General features: G+C 40.5%; 1 protein-coding gene across 1 annotated transcript; it reads left to right on the forward strand.

The window, feature by feature from the left end:
* Window positions 1-778: 778 nt before the first annotated feature.
* Window positions 779-21,558, forward strand: LOC105385390 (sorting nexin-27). Its single transcript, XM_048628586.1, has 10 exons — window positions 779-1,089; window positions 9,894-9,996; window positions 10,391-10,664; window positions 11,620-11,717; window positions 12,085-12,180; window positions 12,666-12,816; window positions 14,153-14,316; window positions 16,251-16,440; window positions 17,042-17,211; window positions 20,423-21,558. The coding sequence occupies exons 1-10, from the start codon at window positions 821-823 to the stop codon at window positions 20,489-20,491; spliced, it is 1,584 nt and encodes a 527-aa protein (XP_048484543.1). The 5' UTR covers window positions 779-820; the 3' UTR covers window positions 20,492-21,558.
* Window positions 21,559-26,201: the final 4,643 nt, after the last annotated feature.

The following is a 26,201-nucleotide window of genomic DNA, read 5'->3' on the forward strand; positions in this document are numbered from 1 at the left end:
TGTTTTATCGACAAACTCAGTGAAATATAGATGATGTCCGACAGATGGCAGCACTTGAAACTAACATTCACAGAACAAAAAAAAGACTTATTATTCTGAGCATACGTTGTTATTTTGTTTGTGATTTTCATTTGCTGCGTTGCTGCTACGCCGAAGTTTCGTATCGGAGGACTTTGATGAAAGTAAAAACCAGCTTGGTTTATGTGATAATGATAATATTACAGCATGTTATAGAAAAGTACTTCTTACTACCTATTTTGTAACTGTAATTATAAAAATAATATACTTTTGTACCTACTGTTTACTTATGTGCCTGAGTGCCTGATTAATATTAGTACATGTACATAGGCTCTATAATCTGTGGATTAATATCCTGCTGCAGTTTCAAAGCTATGGTGCAAGCAGGTGCAAGCAAGGTGCAAGGAACATTGGTACAAATCTCTGACCAATACAAATAAGCCATTTCAGTTATTCTTCTGAGGCAATGGTATAATTATGTAGGTATAATTATGGTAGATTTTGTGTAGGTTTTTTTGTGAGATTCATTGATTGATTGTGATTTTTGTTATTTTTTTTGCACTTCCCTACTTTCTGCTCCTGAACCTCCTGCAGGTTGACTCGTAGAGAATGCTCTTAGCATTAAGTCCACCTCATTGTACATCTACTTTTGTAAATTGTGCAATAAAAGCATAAATAAATAAATAAATAAATAAATAAATGGTATCAGTAGCACAGAGTATTGAATTAAAAATTATACCTACGCAACAAGGTCTTCAACAAAGGGGAGCATCTGTCAAAACTCAAATGAAATAGCCCCAAAATGGCTGAGACAGAAACCGATAATAACAGTATTCTGCAGCCCAATAAGAATAACAAAACAATGCAGGCCATTAATGGGCCGCGGCGTGTTACAATTTACAAGACGGACACTGGTTTCGGTTTCAATGTGCGTGGTCAAGTGTCGGAAGGCGGGCAGCTTAGATCGATCAATGGTGAGCTGTATGCTCCTCTGCAGCATGTGAGCGCCGTGCTGGAGCAGGGGGCGGCCGAGCTGGCCGGCATCAGGAAAGGGGACCGCATCCTCGAAGTGTGAGTATCCTGGCCACTCAGGTTTTCCCTCATGTTCATGTTACATTTCTCTAAGTTACATCAAACTGTTTAGTACTTCTTGTTAGTATTAGTCAGCCTAGCAACGCTTGTTTGTGGTGTCGATAGATGGGTTTCTCCGCCCAGTTTCAGTGCGTTAAGTAAATATTCTTATTACAGTCTCCTCACTTAGCCGGAAGTGGTAGCAGCCAGTATTTACATAACTGCTGAATGTATGACTAGTGTTGCATGAATTTAAGTTTAAAACAGCTGTGTATTTGTTGTATTGAACATGATATATGTGTTAATTTGATAGTGATATTGTAACAAATCTTAGTCCAGACTGTGTTACATTGTATACCTATGAAACAAGCTATAGCATGGAATATTACATCTTATAAGATGTAATATTCTGTACCAGAATTTTTTGATATCATGTTAGTTTTGGTAATTCCTTACAACTCCCATTAGTGTTTTAAATAATAATAAATACAACTCATTCATTTTATTCATTTAGTATTGAATGCTATCTTCTTGTTCTAGTTGATTACAAATGAAATACCTATAAATGCTCCCAAAATTGGGCAACAAATAAAGCCAGTTGCATGATTATGAAACAGTTACACAAAGAATTTCCAACTGAATTGCTATTAATACTTAGTTCAGCAAATACTTTAAAACAGTCTCAATTTGTAAATTTACATAAACATAAGCTTAACCTAGAGCTGATTGCACAAGGTTAACTATTTGGGCACCAATTATATCCCAAATGATTGTTAAAATATTATAAGGCTGTATGTTAAATTTATTTATATCTTATACCATTCCAATTTTGCTTCATTCAAGGCAAAATATCTTTAAATATTATTATGTGATAAATGATAATTGCTTACTTTTTGAATTGTACTATTTTTATTTTATGATAAAGTTACCTTGAGTAATATTACATAGATTAAATGTCTGCCTACCCTATAACAGTTACAGCAACCAAAGTTGATTGATGTAACAGACTTTTATTTTTTTTGCATTTATAAATGCTAATCTGTACATCTTTTTCACAAATTCTTACTACAGCTAGCATACTAAACACAATGCAAACACTGTACAGATCTAAGCCGATTCCATACTCTCCACAAGTAGTTTTGTCTGAGTCTCAACAAGGCTGTCTACTATTAAAACTGTAGACAAGAATTTCCTGCTGAATAGGTGCCCTACACACTTTCATATTCATCATGTCTTGTGTTGTTTTTTGAGAGTCTGAAACACTCTTTATTTAACTATTTTAACCCAAAAAACATGAAGTATCAATATTATTCAATGGATCTGTGACGACTATGCGCCTACAATGACTAACAATGGTGTGAGATAATTCAGAAAGAAATGTATTAGATCTAGGTACCTTGTAAAAGAATGATTTCTCAAGAAGACCTACTGACTTGCTGGTTGTGGGGTTTCACTGCTACCTTGACTAAGGATCTATGGAGATATCTCTGTGTTCATATTTTTGCGTTTAATTTCACAAATGTTCACATATTATAAACATGAGAATGATTTTACACTAAAGATGCTAAACATTGTTAATATTGATAAATCATAAATAATTGATACTGAAAAGCACAGCTTCCAGAATGTCCCCTCTTTATCATTAATAAATGTTTAAAAATTCTAAGATGTACAGTCTCTAAACATGATTAATCCTTTTTATACATAAATATATTTTATACAATATAGACCACGAACAGGCAAACACAGCGTTGGACGCCCTCCTGCCCGCTGAACTGACATCCTTAGCCGAGGACCGAGTGTTGTGACGCTCCATGGGGAGGCCTATGTCCAGCAGTGGATGACAATAATCATCCATGATGATACAATATAGATAGGTACAGGGGAAGATAAAGTAAACATTAATGCTATTATCCTCTAGTCCAAACTCCTCGGATTTAACTTTGGGCCATTTCGCACCTTGATGGTTTACGTAACTTTACTACTCAAGATTAGAGGCTGTGTTCCCGTGGCTAGTTCATTTTACCAACAATTTAAAGTAATCTACCCAACTTAATTCAGTTTTATTTGCTCTGTATCAGTCTTGACTGCAATGCAAACATCTTCTGTCTAATGAGAGTACCAGCATGAGGTTGATTGATTGTCTCAAGTCTAGACAAGTGGTTGCACAACTCTTGCCGCCGTACGTACTATCGGGGAATCGGCCGATGGCCTACCTTATACAGCTTAGAACCGCATAAGCCTAGAGGAGGCTACTATTGCTTGATAAGCTCGCGACGCTGCTTAAGGATTGGTAATTGCTAATGTTCGGTGGTGGTAACCCCACAGTTCTCCAAAACTTCGTTTTTCATCAAGCAAATTTGCCCTTTCTGCCCGCCTCGCCTGTTAACTATAAATACTAACTCTCGCCCCACGAGTTACGAATGTTACAATATTGTTTTGTAATCGGGCCAGGAGGGTCACTCTCTGAATAGGATTCTGAGCACTGCGCTAACCAACTCTATTATCGTTCGTTCCTCGATTTAGAGAGTGACCCCACTTATTATAGGTACTATGGATTTCTCTGATAGTACTTATCCGACTGGCGCTCTACATCCATTGTTGCGATGGTGAATGCAACGTATTTACATGCGCAGGTTTTCTTTTAATCGTGCATCTATAGGAATGTTAGTTTTTTATAAAGTGTGTTAGTATTTTATGCTAATAAACACTTGCGGGAAACATTCGAGCTTGGTGATGGGCTTGAAAACTTACTACTATACTCCAACTTATAAGCGTGAAAGTTTGTAAGTAGTGTTGCCCAAATTCAGTCTTGGTCTTGCAGTCTTGGTCTTGTTCTTGCGTTTTTGCAAGACCAAGACCAAGAACAAGACCGCGTATTTTTAGCAAGACCAAGACCAAGACTGACCGTGCAAGACTTGAGCAAGAACAAGACATAGCCTGCAAGACTCTTGCGTCTTGCAGAGCGCTATTTCACTGAGTAGTTAGGTGTAACAGTTCGGTGTATAGGTAAGTACGCTTAGGAATTCTATGAGATGCAAAAAACTGTATCAAAGAAAATGAAAAACTGGACCTATGCGCATTACGACTAATACCATAAACATAGCGAATAAAAAAATATCTATTAAAATCAAAAAGTAAACTTTAATAAATAGTAATAGACTAATAGGTAATTGCAAGACTTGCAAGACTCTTGCTGCAAGACCAAGACCAAGACCAAGACTGGGAGCGCAAGACCAAGACCAAGACCAAGACCAGGTGTATTGGCGCAAGACCAAGACCAAGACCAAGACCAGGTGTATTGGCGCAAGACCAAGACCAAGACTGGCTAAGTCTCGTCTTGTTCTTGCATTTGGGCAACACTATTTGTAAGTATGGATGGACAGATGGATGTTTTGTATTCTGTTACGGGAAAACGGTTGTAGTATGTTGGGACCCTGGATTAAAAACTTAGCTATATTTTATCACGAAATTCCCACTGAAAAAATCCTAACGCGAAGAGAACTTAGTGCAAATTTCTAGTGTTTTATAAATATCTTTACTATGCTTGAATCCCCCTCAAACGTCTCGCTCCTTCTACAAATATTAGATCGAGAAGGGGTATACAAAACAATATAAAATAAACAATAGTACAAGGTACACAGTGTATTTTCAAGGATCCCAAAGTCTGATACAATAGGCTATCTGTCGGACGTCCTTCCAACATTAATTCAACACAAACAGTCCGTGACTTCATAACTATTTATTCTACTAACCTATTTACACACTATCTGGACAGACAGCGGGCACTGTTGTTAGTGACTGAGCAATTAATACCCAATTAAAGGGGACGGTATTGTCAATTGACGGATTTAGGATCGTTTAGAATGATTAGGTGTAGTGGGAGTTTACGTTTAATTCTTATACTCTATAGATGGAAACTGTAGGTTTGTTGTTAATTTTGTAGAAAGTTTATTTGTCGCGGTTTTGGATCGGTAACACCTCTGACGGGTAATCTCATCTCACGACCAAGATGCTGGTAGGAATGCCTTGAAATGTAGGTTAGGATTTTATGGATAGTGGAAACACTGGATGCAACCTGGACATGTAGGTTATCAAGATGACTAGTGCATCATGATGCACCTACAACCCGTCATATTGTGTCGACGTAAAAAGAAATGTATAAGGATTTCGATAATGTATACCTAGCTATACTTATTGAGTTATTTCAGACGCCTTAACTGGACAAAGCCCATATTTACGACGCAATACTCTGCATACAGTAAGAACATAAAATATGTAACAGCATTCGCTCAAACTTAGCTTTTATTCTAAAGTTATATCAGTAACAAGGTACAGACTTAGAGGTCGCGTAGACTATACTGAGTTACTATCAGTTAGTTGTGTAAATTAACTATTAAATTACTTGCTTTCTGATATTGCCGTTAGTCGCTCGTGTCTCAGTAACGATCGTTATTCTTAAAATAAATCATTCGCATTTTTGCTCTTCTATCCTACGGTAACCCTGATAAGTAATGTAAAACGCCAGGGTTGCCAAAAATAATCTAGCATAAAATATTTAAAAAAGTGTGTGTTAAAAGTGGTGTAAAACAAAGTGTGTGTGTGTCAATGGTGAAGGAGGTGTTTGCGAAGTTGCTCTCGTCATGTCAGTGCAGAGGGCGCGATCGGGGAACTTTTATTATAGTTTTTATTTCTGTTCCCGCACCGGGTTCGAGATATACGACCTGGACGCTGAGATAGCCTGCAGGAATGGGTGATTATCGTTATGGATGCCGTTGTTTTGAACTTTATTACCTTAAGTTTATAGCGAAATAGCGAGAGGAAGAGTGTGGAGTAGCCACGAAACGAAACGAACATCTAGCGCAAAGAGAGAAAAGCGAGCTCAGGTCGTTCTAATTCATAGCTTTCAAGGACCAAACCATAGCCAAAAATTAATAGTCTTTTTCTATCGTATCGGTGAAAAACACAAGGTTGCACTAGGGTTTGACCCCCCCTTGATAAAAGGATTATCAAGTGTGAATAGTGGTCACTCGGAGAGGCTCCTTTCTTGGATCCTATAGTGTTTTAATCTTATAAAGTACCTATACGATTATGTTTAATCATGTGTCTACTAATTAGTAAGGAATTTGGGTGTTAAAGGCCTAATTAGGTCTACGAAAACGTTATGTGATTAAGCTAATATAGCAGCACGTTTATATCATATTATATTTTAGCCGCGTACCACCTCAACTCGCTGGTTCTGGCAGAATTACCAGCGCTGTATACTTTTTTGTACAGCACATGCTGAGTCAGAGCCATTTTACTGACATAATACACACCACAATTATTGTTATTCTTTATGCCACTGTACCTACATTGTTGTTTTGTATTTGTGATGTGTATTTTGTGAGTGAATAAACGATGTGTCTATGTCTATGTCTATGTCTCCTCCGTTGGAATCGCGTTACGTCTGCAACCATTGTGGCAAAAAATGTCGTGCTGCTATTGGACTATACAGCCATCAACGACGGTGCGGCCGTCGTAACCCATAACCCACGAGCGCTGCAACAATCATCTATATAGATGCTGTGGCCAATGATGATGTCTAATAACGTTATCAACAGTGTTACCTAAATACCGCTATTACTAGTAGTACCATCCGACTACTACTTGTTTTCCAGCAAGCTTTCGTCTCACAATAATCAGACACACTACTAAATTATACCGTCACAATAAAATGAATAAAATAATCAGTCTAAAATCAGTTAACAAGTTTTATTGCAATGCTAGCACGAGAAATTTTCAAGAGAGTTCACTCCTAGTAGGTAAATGAAAGACCCGACACGATTTTTTTCTATCATCACTATACATAGGTACATAAGGTGTTGCTGGCCTTCGCTACAGCAAACAAAACGTCCAGATTTCATCCAAGCTTGATTAATGTTTATCCTGAATCGTATTTATAAATGTTTGCTCCAAAAATAACCTCCTCTTTTGTCGATGTTTGCGGAAAACAGCAACATATTTCTCTATGAAAACCTAATTATAAGTACCTATAACGTTTTTTGTGGAACATAATTTATTTAAAATATTGGATCTCTTACATAGAATTAAACTAATAAACAGATGTTTAACGATGTAAAAAAACCAAATCATCTATTCTGTCAAATACTTTATACAAATATGTAATTCAAAAACTCATGTAAGTCGTCTAATCTAGAGTAGGAACTCCCATAATTATGTACTTAATCACCTTCTCATGCTACTTGAACTTACTGATGATGAAACAGTACATAACCTTTCATCACTTTCCTATTAGCTAATATTTTATTTATCATTTTGAACTGTAATACGTTCCGGACATAAATTTAAATAGAATTGCCTTGTAAGCACGTGAATAGAGATACAGTCGTCGTAGCCACACTTAAATTAACAATATAAGAAACTAGATGAAGTGTTAACCCACTTCTACTAGTAAATAATTTGTCTTATTACGTATTAGAGGGGCTAGGTTTCGTTGTGTGTTGTTATAGATATTAAACCTACCTATAAATTATTGATCTACCACTGAGCTCTTATTTTGAATTAGTTTGGCCCGATAATTTGTGACCTTATTCATTGGTACAATAGTTGTCATCAGGTTGAACTTAAAACGATCGGACAGTAAAGCAAATGCGGCCAGGCCATGTAGCACGGGGCGCTATAAAGACGTGACAAAAGTTCTCCTTCGCGGTCGCTCTTGAGGCAGCGCGATGCAAAACTCTTGTCACGTCTTAAATGCACCTCGTACTAAAATCAAAATCAAAATATACCTATTTATTGTGACACATAGGTTTAGGCAGTTATTAACAAAGTCCTCTTAATTTTATTGCTACTATGGCCTGCCCTTGGGCGTACAAAGTTATATAATTATAAAATACCTAAATCATATAATACTAGCTCTATAGGTGTCTGCTTTGTGTTTGTATCTAACTCACCATCTTGTTCGTTTATTGTGAATCTAAGTAGCCACGCGTAAGCCTTGACCTTCCACCCTCGTCTTGGCTGGAGGGTGCTTTATTTGATATTTTCTATGCTCTCTATTTAGCTTAGGTATTGTTTCTAGAGAACAGTAGTAAGGAAATTGCATTTCTAGATTTGGAATTTTAGCAAATTTATCTAACTACAGTTTTGGTCACAAATTTGTGCCTACCTTTTTGATTGTGATCGTTACACATCAAGCTTAGAACAAGAGGAACAAAATAGGCTTTTAATCAATTATTTATTATCTTTATTGCCAATATTAAAGAATGAAAATATAAAATAACTAACCTTACTAAAATAAAATGCCCTAATAACTATGGCCAATTAAACCTCATATTAAATTTTTGGACGGCTAGGCCGTTTTTGTTCATTTTTGCAGCACAGATACAAAATAAGTAGATTTGAGTCATATAACTTATTCTCGTGCAAGTTGTATAGTCAGTACAGCTTATCGAGTGTTGGGAAGTGTGTCATCGACATTGTACAATGTAGTCGACTCTATACACATGTTCTCTTTATTATATTTACTATTACTATGGACATTTTAATTAGAAAGTGACCTCCCCGTTTACGCAGGCTCACAATCGATAGGTACTTTGACGAGTCAGGTAAATGCATATTATAAAATATTTTTAAGCTTCCACCTTTCGGAATCGTACGCAACGGACGCATCGCATTCAGTATTCTTTGTATAGAAATTCACACAAGTGCGTCAACTTCATCGCCATTGCCAATGCCGGTTCTCCATACATTTAAGAAAATCCGTTTGGTCCGATACGTACAATTCGTCCGTAGTCGAGCGGGCCTCAGTGATCGTAACTGATCGCTGAGGTTAAGCAACAACTGACACGGTCAGCCATTGGAGGGGTGACCAATTTCAAGTGGTGCTTTTCTGGACGCTTCCGTGCTTCGGACGGCACGTTAAGCCGTGGGTCCCGGTTGCTGTTTCGGTAGCAGTCGTTAAGCCTAGTCAGAGGCCTTCGGGCGGCTTGAAAACATCTGACAGTCGGGTTGCCCACTTACCCGACAACTCTCTGGGGTCCACCAACCCGCACTTGGCCAGCGTGGTGGACTAGGCCTAAACCCTTCCTTCATTGGAAGGAGACCCGTGCCCCAGCAGTGGGGACGTAATGGGTCGTGATGATGTACGATTCCGAAAGGCCGAAGCTTACCTATATTGTACTCGTGTAATATGCATTACCTTAAATCGATTATTTCTTATTAGAAACAAAGTAATGTTGAAATGAGTAAGAGGTTTTGTCCTCTGATATCCGTTTAACTTCTGCAGCGTTTGCAATATTATTTATTGATGTGTTTATATTAGAATTGTGCAGTAAATTAAGATGATGATATCATTTTGTGATAGAGGCGATAAAACATCTGTGTAATTGGCTTTTAATACGCAGTTTATAGATTGATGTCAGGGCTTCCACAAATCAATATACTGGGCTGATAAAAGCAGCTAGAGATGATATTCTAATCGCATAGATAGGTTACGGGTTCACTGCTGTATCATGAATATATCACTTGTTTCTAGAGGAAAATGTCAGGGGGAAATGGAAACTACAATATAAATAAAGCAGGAAATAGGTCGGCGCAAATAGAAATTAATTTCCTGAAAGTAGAAGTATTCTAATCTTCAGTATCCAATAACACAAGTATAAGTAAACTGTCGGGTTTATCTGGATACTGGAAAGACAGAAACTTTGAGGACTATTGTTTCCATGTAACTTCAGACTCCTTTAAGCGATACCTATCACCTATCGCGAAAATAACTAACGAAAGTACTGCTTTTGTTACAGAAACGGCGTGAACGTCGAAGGATCAACCCACAAGCAGGTGGTGGACCTCATCAAGTCGGGCGGCGACTGTCTCACTCTCACAGTCATCTCTGTCACACAGAAGGTCAGTACGCCTTAAATGTTATCCACCGAATTCATATAGCTTTTTGCCAAAATAGGTTTTAAGGTCTAAACTCCTGTGTTTCAATGTAATTTGTAAACCTCCTCTAAACTTAAAATACGGTCAATGAATTTGGGGGTATGATTTTACATAGTATCTGCACTTAGGGCAAAATATGCCTTGAGTTGGTTCTCCCTTTTGTCTCGTCGTTTCGTCTATTTTTTAGTGGAACAAATAGATCAATTATCTATCTGTCTATCAAATCCAAAAGCCAAAGAAGTAAATGTGGCGATATCGCGCTCGAGGTACAACAGATTTTCTATTGTATCTGACAATCTGACATAAAATATCTGCAAAACCGTGAATATCCTATAAGTAACTTTATTTACCTACGCAGGAAGCGGAACGCCTAGAGCCATGCGACGACGGCTCAGCGCCCGTCGGCGTGATCGGCGGCGCGGCCAACTCACGCGCCACCGTCTACCAACGATACGACTACACGGACAAGCGATCCCTCCCCGTCTCCATACCAGACTACCGGCTGGTGATGGAACGCAACACCGGGCGGTCGTACGTGGCGTTCAATGTACACATGGCCGGCCGACACCTGTGCAGTCGCCGGTACAGGGAGTTCGCCGCGCTACATCAGCAACTGAGGAAAGAGTTTTTAGGTGAGTGTGGGTTTTGGCGCCCAACGTGGGTGCGGTGTGTTGTTGGCGCCCAAACGTGGGGTTGATTGGGTTTTTGGCGCCCGACATGGGCCAGTTTGCAGTTTTGGTGCCTAACTTATCTAGTATTTTTAGAAGTGAATGTGTGTTTTTGTATTTAGTAAATTGGATTAGCAATTCAAACACAATAACAAAAGGTCGTGAACTTAACATTTCATTCCTCAATAATCTGGTTTTTTCTTGGTATATAAAATGAAACAAACAAGTAAGTAGGTAAATAAGTTTCCATTCAACGGCTGATTGCAAAGTATATTATTCAATAGAGTTCCTCCCACGCAGTGACGTCTGATGGCTTATCGCGTCTCTAGGGCTCTATGGTACTTCGTATTTTTCATGTTATTTCTACACGAGCGTGGGATGGCTGAGTGTAGTAATATCAAATGTACTCAAGCCGTATATAAACCTTTCTTATTGCCTTTAGGTCGTATGATTTTAACGACAAAAGTAAAAAGTTATATGACGAGTTTGTTACGACTCAATCTTCTGTTAATGTGGCTTAATCACATGGAGTTATAAAAATTGTCTAAACTTTTTAGGCCTAGCTAATAAAAACAATCTAAAATGGCGGCTCTCACTATTAAATTCTTGTACAGATGATCTTGTTCAAAAGATGGCAATATTATTATAGCGAATACAATAAATATGCAAAGGATGATATAGTGGTAGTACCGAATCTTTCACAGAAATACCTTTTAAAATCTTAGGGCCTTACCAAAAAAACTGAGACAGTATTAATCTGATGTTTAGCGCTGTCAAATACCTAATAAATCTGTCAAATTTTGTTTTAAACACTTGTTAAACAATGTTTTAAGTTTTTTTGTGATTGGTAATACAGTTAACCTCGTGTAAGAAAAACCTAAAAGTATACTATTCTAAAAGCAGTGGTAACATGTTTCAGGCTTCAACTTCCCCAAGTTGCCGGGCAAGTGGCCGTTCAACTTGAGCGAGCAGCAGCTGGACGCGAGGCGGCGCGGGCTCGAGCAGTACTTGGAAAAGGTAAAAAAAATAGTAAAAATAAACATATACTTAAGAAATTAATTATTTCCGTCAATGAAAACATTTCGAGGCAAAGTGTCTTTCAATTTCCTATCCAATAATGCTGGTCTTTGGGAATATTGGCGCCCAACACGGGTTTATTTGGTGTTTTGGCACCCAACATGGGTCAGTTTTATGTTTTGGCGCTCAACTAACGTTTGATGATCTCATTGTTTCATAAGCCCACCATTTCTAACATTTGCCCATTTGAAAAACCCCATTGAAGAGTGGGTGTAGCAATGCACGTACCCCTTGCAAGGGACCAGAAATCATCAGTTATTCACTATATTTGCCGTTTATTTACCTGTATTATTCCTCTGTATTCTAGGTGTGTGCGGTGCGAGTGATAGCGGAGTCGGACGCAGTTCAAGAGTTCCTCACCGACTCTGATGACTCGTCCAACCCCTCGCCTGTTGACCTCAAGGTAAATATGTGTTGCTATGTATAATAAGCTAAAAAGGCATAAACATCTATCATTTATTTTTGGGTTAGGTACCTACATGTTTTCTCCCTATAAACAGATATTACATAGTAATATTATTTAATTTGCATATTCATCACAATGAGCCAAATTGTTAACAGTCCACTGCTACATAAACACCAGAAGTGTCACAATTCTCTGCTTTCAATCTTTCATCCAACCGCCACTTCAGAAGATAATAATTCTGACCGTCATACATCCACTTCACTTGATAAACTTTAGTATCATCATGACCCATCACGTCCCCACTGCTGGGGCACGGGTCTCTTTCCAAGCCTAGTCCACCACGCTGACCTAGTGCGGGTTGGTGGACCCCAACAGAGTTGTCGGTTAAGTGGGCAACCCGACTCTCAGATGTTTCTAAGCTGCCTGAAGGCCTCTAGGACTAGGCTTAACGACTTTATTTCAATGGTTTGTTGTCATTCCAGGTGCTCCTCCCCGACAAGGAAGTGGTCACAGTATGCGTACTCAAGTCCACAAATGCTGACGATGTATATAAAGCCGTGTGCGAGAAGATCGGGCTCAGCAAGAGCGTGCGCAAGTACTTCTACCTGTTCGAGATCGTCGAGTACAATTTTGGTGAGTTTCTCTCTGTATCTCTAAGCACCTTCTCCCAGTACCTACGCTACTCTCAAGCGACGCGACTGCGACGCAACCCATGGTCGCCTATAAAAACGGGTCTTTGACGCGACGTTGACTCGTCATACTCGTCATAAATATGCGTCGCTTGAGAGTCGCGTAGTGGGAGAAGGTGAGGTGTATGTATTGTGAGGTGCTTTAGTATAACGTTACTTTGTCAAATTTAGCATGAGCCATAAGAAAGCTACAATATTCGGCGAAATTTTCAAGGATTTTCCCTTTATTTACCTGCTTTTGCTACACGGGTTCGTTATCGACGTAGATAAACGTCGCTATATCGCGATTCGACATAAATACGGCGCTGTGATTATTGGAACGAGGAATAAACGAATCGACATAGATAACGACCCGTAGCGGCCGCTGGCATGGTATAAGAATCTGTCAATGAAGATTCATTTGGTTCACGCTATATTTTACAAAGTATAAATGTAGTAAGTCTAATGTCTCATAAGTCGACGAACGCGGGCGACGTGTACCGCGCCGTGTGCGAGAAGATCGCGCTCAGCAAGAGCGTGCGCAAGTATTTCTACCTGTTCGAGATCGTCGAGTACAACTTTGGTGAGTGTCTCTATACAGGGTGTTAAAATTACTACGTTTGAACATCAAATGGGAGAAAGAGCTTATACATACAAACGAATTGAGGAGCTCCTCCTTTTTTCGAAGTCTGTTAAATACTCATTTAATTTTAGCAATCTATTCTATTCTATTCTATTCTCTGTGGGGGTGTAAGTACCTGCACCTAGCTCTCTCGAGTGGAACCTTTGTGCATATCCCCAAGGTCTAAACTGCCTTCCTAAGCTTGGACCATTTCCCACCACGCTGGTCCACTGCGGGTTGGTGGATTCACATATCTAGATGTGCTAAATCTAGATATGCAGGTTTCCTCACGATGTTTTCCTTCACCGTAAGAGCGATGGTATACATTGTACTTAAATTCAGAAAAGAACTCATTGGTACATGTCAGCGCCGGGATTCGAACCCGCATCTTTTGCGTGAGAAGCGAGCGCTTACCCGACTGAGCTACCACCGCTCTATTTTAGCTATCTTAGACCCACGCTCCAACAATAAGTCCTAAGTAGCCAGAAGTAACAAACGATTTAGACCATAAATTTCGAATTTGTAACCGAACTTGTGACATTCTGATGCAAAACAGACGGAAGGATAAACTGGCATGAAAAATCTTTTAAAATAAAGGCTCAATTTTAGCCACAAATTTACATGTACAACTATATGATTTTAATTCCCAGAACTAACCCTATTTCCCCTTCAATTCCAGAACGCAAACTCCAACCGAACGAGTGCCCCCATTCCCTCTACATCCAGAACTACTCGACCGCCTCTTGCAGCTGCCTGTGTGTTCGCAAGTGGGTGTTCAACCCGGCGGCCGAGGCGAGGCGCGTGCAGGCCGACGCCACGGCCAGGGCCTTCATATTCTGGCAGGTGTGTGTCAATGACGAAAGAAACAAGAGGACTTGACATACCGACGAAAAAACGTGCCTACCTAGCTGTCAACTAAGATGGCGGCAAATTTCCTTGAGAAATTGGAACCAGCAAGCCGTTGCGACGCAACCTCGCAGTGGGCAGAGCGCCTAAGCGTGCATTCCCAGTAGCCAAACTGCAGGCTGACAGTCCTTCATATTCTGGCAGGTGTGTGTCATTGTGTGTAGCGCGGGACACCCTCGTACTCATAGTGTAGCGTGGGACACCCTCTCGGTACTACAGAACTGCGCAAGTGGGTGTTCAATCCCGCGGCCGAGGCGAGGCGCGTGCAGGCCGACGCCACGGCCAGGGCCTTCATATTCTGGCAGGTGTGTAGCGTGGGACACCCTCTCGGTACTACAGAACTACTCGATAGGCGAGTGCAGGCCGACGCCACAGCCAGGGCCTTCATATTCTGGCAGGTGTGTAGCGTGGGACGCCCTCGCACTCATAGAGCCATCCCAAGCCGATGCGACGCCACTGCGGCTGCGGTTTCAATATTCAAACTGCAGGCTGACAATCCTTCATATTCTGGCAGGTGTGTGTCATTGTGTGTAGCGCGGGACACCCTCATATGCTCCGCCGTGTAGCGTGGGACGACCTCTTACCCTCTTCTAAATATGCCCCGCTAATGCTGTAGCATTGCATTGCAGGGCCTTCATATTCTGGCAGGTGTGTAGCGTAGCGTGGGACACCCTCGCACTGGTAGAGTGTGTAGCGTGGGACACCCTCTTTCTTAAATAAAAATAAATAAATAAATAAATAAATAAATATGTGGGGACATCTCACACACGGCCATCCGACCCCAAGCTAGGCAGAACCTGTGTTATGGGTATCGGACAGCTGATATATCTACACAAATACATAGATAGATAGATAATAAATATAAATATCAACACCCAAGACCCGAGTACAAATATCTGTCTTTAAACAAATATCTGCCCCAGCCGGGAATCGAACCCGGGACCTTCGGCATAGCAGTCAGGGCCACTAACCACTACGCCATTCGACCGTCAAACCGACCGTCTTTCTTATATGCTCCGCATAGAGTGTGTAGCGTGGGACACCCTCTCGGTACTACAGAACTACTCGACCGCCTCGTGCAGCTGTCTGTGGCGTGCGCAAGTGGGTGAAAGAAGACTAAAATGGCATCTGTCTACGGCATGATAAAAGGCTCCGCTCAATAATTCCCTGCGATGCGACACCACTGCAACGATTCTAGCAGTAGGCAGATCGCCTTACCCCGTGGCCACAGCCAATTGCGGCGCAGCGTGCGGCGCGGCGAGCGGCGCGGCTAGCGGTGAGCGCCGAAAACAAACGCTAGACAACGTACGAAGTATGCCACAGCTAGCCGCGGCGCGAAATGCGGCGCGGCTAGCGGCGCGGGTTGACTGGCGCGGTGGCGGCGGCGGCGGGCGGCGCGGTGTGCGAGCGAAACAAATGTACTAGAGAGTATCGAGGCGGCCACAGCTCACAGCGGCGCGCGCGGCGGCATCAAGTGGACGGACTAGCCAACGCGCGACCAAAACAAATATGTGCTGTGGCATACCACCGCAATCCGCACCGCCCGCCGCCCCTCACGCCGCACCTCATCCCGCACCGCTGAAAGCTGTGGCTGAGCCCTTAGGCTGCATTCCCAGTAGTCAAACTGCAGGCTGACAGTCCTTCATATATATTCTGGCAGATGTGTGTCATGGCACAGACAGTTACGTCACTGAGTGAAATCACTCGAATATATACGGCTATTACGTCCGGCCCTCTTACTTCCTCAATAAGTTCCAAGACACGGCCCGGCTACGCAAAAAAGCCCTCTGAAGGAGAAAGAAATCGCCGTATCGAATCCATTTTTTACTTCAACAAGCAACATTAGCCTCACTTTCACTTTAACCCCCCAGGCAGTAGAAGACGTGAACCGAGGCGTGTGCGTGGCCGGCCCCCGCCTGTACCAGCTCAAGGCGCTACAAGACGTGACTCGAGCCAGCGACTATCTCGCTCTGGCACGCACGTTGCCCGGGTATGGAGATGTAGCGTTCCCTCCCGCTCGCACTGATATGGCTTGCGCGCCGAATGTTGCTGTTACTGTTGGTGAGTGGTTTTTTGTAATAATAATGTTGATTAATTGTCTTTATTTACCATAAAGTATACGGTAGATAAGTTCATTAAAAGTAGGTATACAGAGTGTTGCCATAGTGTTATTGATAGCCGAAAGTGGGTAACTCAGTTAGTCATTCTAAACAAATTTTGTTTTATGACTTTTGAAATTCAGAAAAAAAATCTTGATCTGAATGACCCCTTAAGTCACCCCTTTCGGCTTGCGATTTGTTACTTTTAAGACCTCGTACATTATTTCCCCTATGTAGATTGATAACATAATAATAATAAGCGTAAACGCGATTACGTTGAGAAAATGAATCTCAGAATCTTACTAGGTAATTGGCAAAAAAAGTGCCGGAGATTAACCGCCACAGTCATTGCAACAGAATTGGCTCATGTTCTATTTCCACACCAGTGTTTTATCACTTGTATCATCTATTCAATATAGCCTGTAAGACATCGCTCTTAGCGACAAGATCGTCTAAGTTTATTTATAGTTTATTGTTCCTATTTTATTAGTATTTTTTGTATGTTTTACTATTTGTAGAAACCAATGAAGTAACATTCCATTCCACATTTCCTTCTCTTGCAGGCTGGCACGGCATAAAACTCACCCCGTGCACAGACAACATCCAATCCCCGCCCACGTGGCTGCCGTGGGCGTGCGTGGGCGACTGGCGCGCCGACGACGAGGCGGCGGCGGTGACGCTGCGCCACTCGCACCAGGCCGCGCCCGCCCAGCTCGCGCTGCACACGCCCCTGGTACTGAATACTTTATATACGGGATTAAAGTAGCCCCCTACTCAACACACTTATAGTAATAGACCATTCTAGAATAGATAGAGGCTACTTTGAGTAGATTCGGAGCGCAAAATAACAATTAAAGACACTTATATACGGTGAATGAGCGCTAAATAGATTCTAAATGCAAATTAACAACGTTTATATACGGACCAAAGTAGCCCTCTACTCAACACGCCTATAGTAATAGACAGAATTCAGAGCGCAAAATACCAATTAAGACACTTATATACGGCACCAAGGGCGAAATACCAATTAAGACACTTGTATACGGCACCAAGAGCGCAAAATACCAATTAAGACACTTGTATACGGCACCAAGAGCGCAAAATACCAATTAAGACACTTATATATACGGCACTAAAGTAGCCCCCTATGCCTACAACATCCCGTCTCGGCTCGCGCGTGGCTGCCGTGGGCGTGCGTGGGCGACTGGCGCGCCGACAACGAGGCGGCGGCGGTGACGCTGCGCCACTCGCACCAGGCCGCGCCCGCCCAGCTCGCGCTGCACACGCCCCTGGTACTGAATACGTTTATGTACGGGATTAAAGTAGCTCCCTACTCCACACGCCTACCATAATGGACACTTCTGAAAGAGCGCTAAATAGATGCAAAATGCGAATTAACTGCGTTTATATAGGGGATTAAAGTAGCTCCCTACTCAACACGCCTATGGTAATAGACAGTTCTAGAATAGATGGAGGCTAATTTGAGTAGATTCGGAGCGCAAAATAACAATTAAGACACTTATATGTATACGGCACCAAAGTAGCGCTACTCAACGCGCTTATATATAGACAGTCAGATTAGAAAGGATTCGGAGCGCAAAATACCAATTAAGACGCTTATATACGGCACCAAAGTAGCACTACTCAACGCGCTTATATATAGACAGTCAGATTAGACAGAATTCAGAGCGCAAAATACCAATTAAGACACTTATATACGGCACCAAGAGCGCAAAATACCAATTAAGACACTTATATACGGCACCAAGAGCGCAAAACACAAATTAAAACACTTGTATAAGGCACCAAAGTAGCCCCCTATCCCTACAACATCCCGTCTCGGCTCGCACGTGGCTGCCGTGGGCGTGCGTGGGCGACTGGCGCGCCGACGACGAGGCGGCGGCGGTGACGCTGCGCCACTCGCACCAGGCCGCGCCCGCCCAGCTCGCGCTGCACACGCCCCTGGTACTGAATACTTTATATACGGGATTAAAGTAGCTCCCTACTCGACACACTTATAGTAATAGACCATTCTTGAATAGATGGAGGCTAATTTGAGTAGATTCGGAGCGCAAAATACCAATTAAGACACTTATATACGGCACCAAAGTAGCACTACTCAACGCGCTTATATATAGACGGTCAGATTAGACAGAATTCAGAGCGCAAAATACCAATTAAGACACTTGTATACGCCACCAAGAGCGCAAAATACCAATTAAGACACTTTTATATACGGCACGAAGAGCGCAAAATACCAATTAATACACTTATATACGGTACCAAGAGCGCAAAATACCAATTAAGACGCTTTTATACACGGCACCAACAGCGCAAAATACCAATTAAGACACTTACATAAGGCACCAAAGTAGCCCCCTATCCTACACCTACACCCGGTCTCGGCTCGCACGTGGCTGCCGTGGGCGTGCGTGGGCGACTGGGGCGCCGACGACGAGGCGGCGGCGGTGACGCTGCGCCACTCGCACCAGGCCGCGCCCGCCCAGCTCGCGCTGCACACGCCCCTGGTACTGAATACGTTTATGTACGGGATTAAAGTAGCTCCTTACCATAATAGACACTACTGAAAGAGCGCTAAATAGATACAAAATACGAATGAAATACGCTTTTATACGGCACCAAAGTAGCTCCCTACTCAACATACTTATAGTAATAGACCATTCTAGAATAGATGGAGGCTAATTTGAGTAGATTCGGAGCGCAAAATAACAATTAAATACACTTATATACGGCTACAAAGTAGCACAACTTAAAACGCATATAGTGATAGACAGATTAGAGAGGATTCGGACTGCAAAATACCAATTAAGACACTTGTATATGGCACCAAAGTAGCCCCCTACTTAACACACTTACCATAATAGACACTAACACGCATACCATAATAGATTGTGTCTATTATGGTAGCTACAAATACCTACGAATTCCAATAGTGTCTATTAGCCGACGACGAGGCGGCGGCGGTGACGCTGCGCCACTCGCACTAGGCCGCGCCCGCCCAGCTCGCGCTGCACACGCCCCTGGTACTGAATACGTTTGTATACGGGATTGAAGTAGCTCCCTACTCCACACGCCTATAATTAGTAATAGACACTAATGGCATTTGTAGGTGAATGAGCGCTAAATAGATACAAAATATACGGGATCAAAGTACCTGGCTCCCTACTCAACACGCCTACCATAATAGACACTACTGAAAGAGCGCTAAATAGATACAAAATACGCTTCTATACGGCACCAAAGTAGCCTCCTACTCAACACGCTTACCATAAAAGACACCTACACGCATACCATAATAGATTGTGTCTATTATGGTACCTACAAATGAATGAGCGCTAAATAGATACAAAATACGAATTAAATACGTTTGCATACGGCATCAAAGAAGCGCCGTGGATTAATGAGCGCTAAATAGATACTATATACTTACCACAGAAACTTAGACAGTGTTTAACAGATGTTTAGCGCTGACAGACGAGGCACACGCACCAGGCCGCGCCCGCCCAGCTCGCGCTGCACACGCCCCTGGTAATGCCGCCTGCTGGGGGCGGTGGGGCTATGAGGGATGAATAGATACTGAATACAGATTAAATACGTTTATGTATGGGATTAAAGTAGCCCCCTACTCAACACACTTATGGTAATAGACAATTCTAGAATAGATGGAGACATAATTAGAGTGAATTCCTAATTTACTACGTTTCTGTACGGCAACAGAGTAGCCCCTACTCAACACACCTATGGTATGGTGTGTGTATGTAACTTCTTCACGTCAAAACAACAATTTAATTAAATTTCATATGGAGTTAGCTGACACCCTTGATTAACACATAGGCCACCGGAATTTATTTAAGGCGAAGTGAAGCTCGCGAGAACAGCTGGCTTACAATAAACTTATCTAACATTATTCCTTTTGTCCGCAGTACCAATTCCTCGCCAACTGTATGGATCGAATAGCGGAGGAGGCGAACTGGGCCGACACCGGCGAATAAACACCTTCTAGAAGATACTAGAACGATCTAGAACGTAAGCGACTTAACTCGTATTAACTGAACACTTTCCGAACCTTTACACTTGTATTTATAAACATTTTGCTGAGCTACTTCTCAAGTGAAAATTATAACTATAGCTAGATAGATAGCAAGTTGAATCAAATGTTCGCATCCAAAAAAGTGGAATCAAGAGCGCAGTGCGTTTAAAAATATTATAGAAATAAACAGAATGCTAAAGCTTATCTTTGATGGCGCCACTATGCCACGTTATATGGGCTGAAAGCTCTGTCATTGGTTGGTTTATTCGTTGTTGTGATAAATCGATTGTCTGATTGGCTAAGAAATTTGGCATTTTGTTGATAAATACCTTTTAGATCTGACAGATACCATGTCTTCGCCAAATGTTTTATAAATACAGGTGTCTACTGATGTTTTATAATTATATTAATTAAACACTAATACTTAGTCAAATTAGGTAAATTGTATTTGTGGGGTAAATTATTAATTTTACTAAAAAAATGGCTTAAGATTTAGAAAGAAAACGATGGGAATTGTAAATGGAATAAATTTAATAAATAATGCATTCTAGAATAATTATTAACATTCTATAATACAATGTATATTGTTAAAGCTTTTCTTTACCTACTTGGTTTAGTAAAAATGCCGACTAAAAGTACTAGTCCAAAATGAGTGAATGTAATTAAAATTTATAAATTTACCTTTGCAAAAATACTACATACAATTAGTAGTATTTAAAATAAATGCAAAAAGATTGAAGTTGAAGTAAGTTCAACAATAAAACGTCAGTAATAAAGGTTAGTAGTTCTACGGTAATTATATTATCTACTACTACATCTTTATCCTATACTAAAATAATCTAGATTAATTTCACTATTGAAAAAAATATTCCCCCTATATCGTAACTATATTGTTAATAGACAAACTATATTACATATAACTCCTGAGAACTGATATATCTTAATTCATCTAACATTTAAGTTTATTTCGTTAATGTTGGAAAAGTATGTGACTCTAAATAATTATTTGGCTTGGTTACAAATGACATAACAATGTCATTAACATGAAATGTAATTCACACTCAAATAAAAAAAAAAATTAGAATATCATACAGTAAATTCCATAATTTAATGTGTCTGCTACTACATAAACTGCCTACGCTCAGTGTAAAAATCTCAGGTTTGCTCTCAATATAAGGTATAGGTATGTACTAACATTAGTACATTTTATAATACGTTTATTTTCCTAAGCGGTTTCCTTTTGTATAGATATTATGTGTTTGGTGTGTACGAAGAAAATGATCTCTTGATATTTTGACGCTGGTTTTCCTACTCACGAAATCACAGTCATAAGGGTAGGCATGCTGTGGAAGACAGGGCAATGAAATCATGAAGTGGTCTTCATACATTAAGACCATTAATGCTATCCAACTGGTCGTATATAAATCAATCAAAGGTAATTATTTTGCTGGCAACAGTTTTTTTATATCGCTCTCAAATGTCTCTACTTTTATCATCATATTTTTGAAAGAAGAAAGGGAAATATAATGCCCGTTAGATGGAATGATCGTACCTATTGTGATTGGTTGGATCAGAAGCCATTTTGATAAATACTTTCTCTGATTGGTTCTAGCGATGATGCTGCCAAAGTTTAGCTAATATTCACCCAGACTCGACTGTTCATTAAAATTAAATTGAAAGTTTTACATATGTAAACATTTAACTATAATTATCTTGCCCTTTTCTACCCGTAATATAAATTATGTACTTTATAAAAAAATGCGATACTTATAATAATTATTATCATCTAGGTTTATATAATCCGATTCGAGATAGTGTTATCCTGTTTAACTAGGTATCTATTAAATTTGTTAATAGATTTAAGTGAAAGTTTTTAAAGAAATGATTTGATGAAGTTTGAAGCTGTGTTGTTTGATGTTTGCGCGTTGAGATTGTCAATAAACTCTACATATCTGTCTTAGACTTAAATTGTTTGCAATGAAATAAATGAATTACCTGAATAAATAAATAATTAAGTCGGTCGTGTCACAGATACTGTTACTTATTATGATTCATGTAAACGTATACTTCGGCTGAACTTTTACTTTGACAAAGTACAGAAGTGTAGCCGTTTTTATAGCGATGGCTGTATCATTCAGCGTTCCTATGATGTAGCTGTGAAATCTGTGACTGTTCCAATTGTTTGGTTAGTACAAAACGAGATTTTTGTTATTCTCCGCCATTGTAAATAAGTCCGTCAAACAGAGTAAGAGTTATTATTGCAGTTGTGGCAATGCATTGTTTGGTATGAATGTTAGCCTATGTGTTGTGTAAGTGATAAGTTTTATATGTTTTGTGATATTGATTGCAGTATTTATTATTATATATTTTCATACAATATCATGCCCATGACAGTGTTTTTAAATGTGTTCGTTTAGATATTTTTTAAGCAGTATTAAAATGTATGAAAGTCTTTAGTGCCATAAGGCATGGAAATCAATTATTGGAAATAAAATTTGAGCTATATATATTTATGTGTAGCTATCGCTTTTATGTAAAATGTTAAGTTTATAATGGAATATTTATTTATAATTGAAGCTATTGTACGTTAAAACTAACGGTAGTTAACTTTCATGACTTACTAGTGACAAGTGTATTGATAGCTTTATTGGTAAGTACACTTAATTATGTCAAACATAGATTTACAAGAAATATCACGATTTTTGTTATTAAAAAGTTGTAGATTAAAGTAGATAAGTAAATTCACATTATCTGAATTATTATAAATACAAAAAATCTAATTAAAACATAGTTAACAATTAATTATTCTCTCAAAATTACGTGCAATATAAAAAGAAACGAAAAATTGCGAAGTTTGTATGAATTGAAGCTAATTCTTATAGAATATATTTATTATTTTATAGGTAATGTAGTTGATGTTAAGTTCACTTAACAATTATTTATGTCTAAGTATACATGGAATCTGTGGTTAAGTTTTATATATTGAGTGCCATGGCATAGGCACAGGTTATTGTATAGGATCTACCTACCTAGTGAAATGAAATGCACGCTTTTATTGCAAAAGTAATTACGGTTATTAATCATTATAATACTATATGCAATACCTATGTTACTATGTTGTCTTTTTACTTTAAAATAAATAAATCAAGAGTTAAAATTACTAACTGTAAATTGTTAAATCACTGTAACTATAATAATTATAAATATTCGTCATGAATTTATCGTATTCGATACATAGATTTGATAGTATTGTCATATCTCTTCTTGATAAATATGTAATATAGATCATGAGATCCATGAGTCACATGACACCGTAATAATATTGTACATTCCACATTTAGTATAGATCCATCTGGTGTTAAAATGAAAGTTACGTGTGAAATCAGTAATGTATAAGTTTTGCTTGGATTTAATAATAAACATTGTATTCATATTAAAAGATAATTTGTTTTTATTAAAAAATTAGGTGTTAGTGGAGATACCCTAAAACTTACGTACGAGTACTAGGTACTAACTAACTAACTACGTAGAGTTGGTATAAGGCATTCGAGTAGGCTTCTTTTGTACACCTCAACCTGTATAGCGTGTTTAGCTACATAAAAAAAAAAACACGTACTATATCACTGGTGAAATTAAATCCCAGCGACTCCGTTGGCTTGGTCATCTGCAAAGGATGTGGGAGGATCGCGCTGCCAAGAGGGCCTACCTTGGAGTACCAAGCGGTCGTAGACCAGCTACAGGCAGGCGACTGGAGAGCGACCGCGCAGGATAGAGACCAGTGGCGACGTCTTGTGTCTGAGCCCAAGATCCACTTCGGGTCGCTGAGCCAGCGGAGTAAGTAAGTAAGTATTATTATGATGTAAATGAAACCATAAGTACCTAATGCCTCCGTCTACACTACAGTAACGTGAGCCGCGTCACTTGGCCGTAGACTCGTAATATTGATACTTCCGTCCGTCGCAGACAGCTAAAATTAAATTAGTTTTGTCTCTGTAACATTCAGTTAACGCTATCTAGCAGGCGATCCAGCCTACGCAAGTTATGTGATACTTAGGTACTTTTGTAGCCCTGGAGGGTTGCTCTATACTGAAGAAAAAATAAACGACTGAGAACAGTCATGCAATCGGCTCCTTTAAAAAAAACGAGATAGAGTCGTGGTCGTGGCTCGTGCAGCAGCGCCACAAAACATAGTTTTTCGTCATATAGAGTGATGCTATTAATTAGGTATTTCTGTGGTGTATTGTATTAGTCAGATATTCTTGACCCAGTACAATAACTTTAAAATCTATGAATTTATGCCTATATAGCTACTGAAAAAAATAGTGACAGCGTTTGTAATGTAATCAAGTAAATGTAATGATGTTACCTATATTATAATAGTAGAGAGAGATACCTACCTTCGTTACATTACCGGGTGGAAAGTTAGAACTTACCTTGTTTCATTACTTCTATGGAACTGACTTGTCAAACAAACCTAGTTAGCGTATTGAATAAACTGAATAGCGAGCGAACGAGTGTATTTGAATTGCTTATCATTACAAGCATAAGTAGATATTACATAGGTCATCGCGAATACAATCAGTAAGTAGTACATACCTACTTAAGTAGGTAAATTATGTACTTACCTATATACCAGTGGCGTGCTTTGGGAGAGGCCTACGTCCAGCACTAAACTGCTATAGGCTCTATATTGGATGCGAAAAGCTATAGAATGCATCCAGTAGCGTGCTTTGGGAGAGGCCTACGGCCTGTACTGCTACTCTTGATACGCAAGACGGTTATTCATATTGCGTTATTATGTGTTCCGTAGCGACATCTGAAATCCATGTTATGAGATAGCATCTCCCTTATCGTCACGCCAACTTGCAGTTTTCAAATATTCGCGCCTAAATTCCACGCTTCTCATTGGTCAAGCACTCGGGCGGCGTCCTTTCTAGCCGTCAAGTTGGTGAATTTTCCGCCATTATTGCGTCCAACTTAAAGTCGTACGCATTGCAGTTTTTTCAAAATCTTGTTTTAACTGAAATATTAGCAAATTTCCAACAAGATTTTGTTCGCGTCTCGCGTGTTGTGTGAAAATACCAAAATTAAGATGGATGCAGTGTCAGATGAGTGCAATTCGACCGCGGAAGTGTTTTCCGCAAGTCAAAATGGCGCGTGCCTTTCCGAAGAAAATGAGTGTGTGGTGTACATGCTGCGGTCCCCCGTAGCAGGCGCGCCAGAGGAACACAACACGCAAGTGCAGGAGGCGGGAGGCCCGGCGCCGCGCCCGGCCGGCGCGGCCGCCGCCCCCGCCACGCCCACGCGTCTGCTGCCGCCGCCCTCTCGCTCTCGTAAGAGACGTCGAGATACGTCGAGTTCCCGAAGCCATGGTTCTCGGAGTGGCAGCAGCAGGAGCAGGGCCAGCAGCTCATCAGAGTGCGCGCGCCGCAGCCGCAGGGATCGCCGCGGCACGCGCCGCGCGTCCCGCCGTCGCGCGCGCTTGCGTTCGCGCCCGCGCCACCGCCGCCGCCGGGGCGCAACCCGCCCCCGTGTCTGCTCATCGAGTTCTTCTGGGCTCGATACAAGGTTTGAAGTTCTGTCGCAGCAGCTGGTAAGTCAATTATCTGACTTAGTGAGTGCAAAACCAACCAACTAAAGCCACAAGAATTTTTACTTCCACCACAATCAAA

This window comes from Plutella xylostella, chromosome 21 (genome assembly GCF_932276165.1).
Source record: "Plutella xylostella chromosome 21, ilPluXylo3.1, whole genome shotgun sequence".
Taxonomy (NCBI): Eukaryota; Metazoa; Arthropoda; class Insecta; order Lepidoptera; family Plutellidae; genus Plutella; species Plutella xylostella.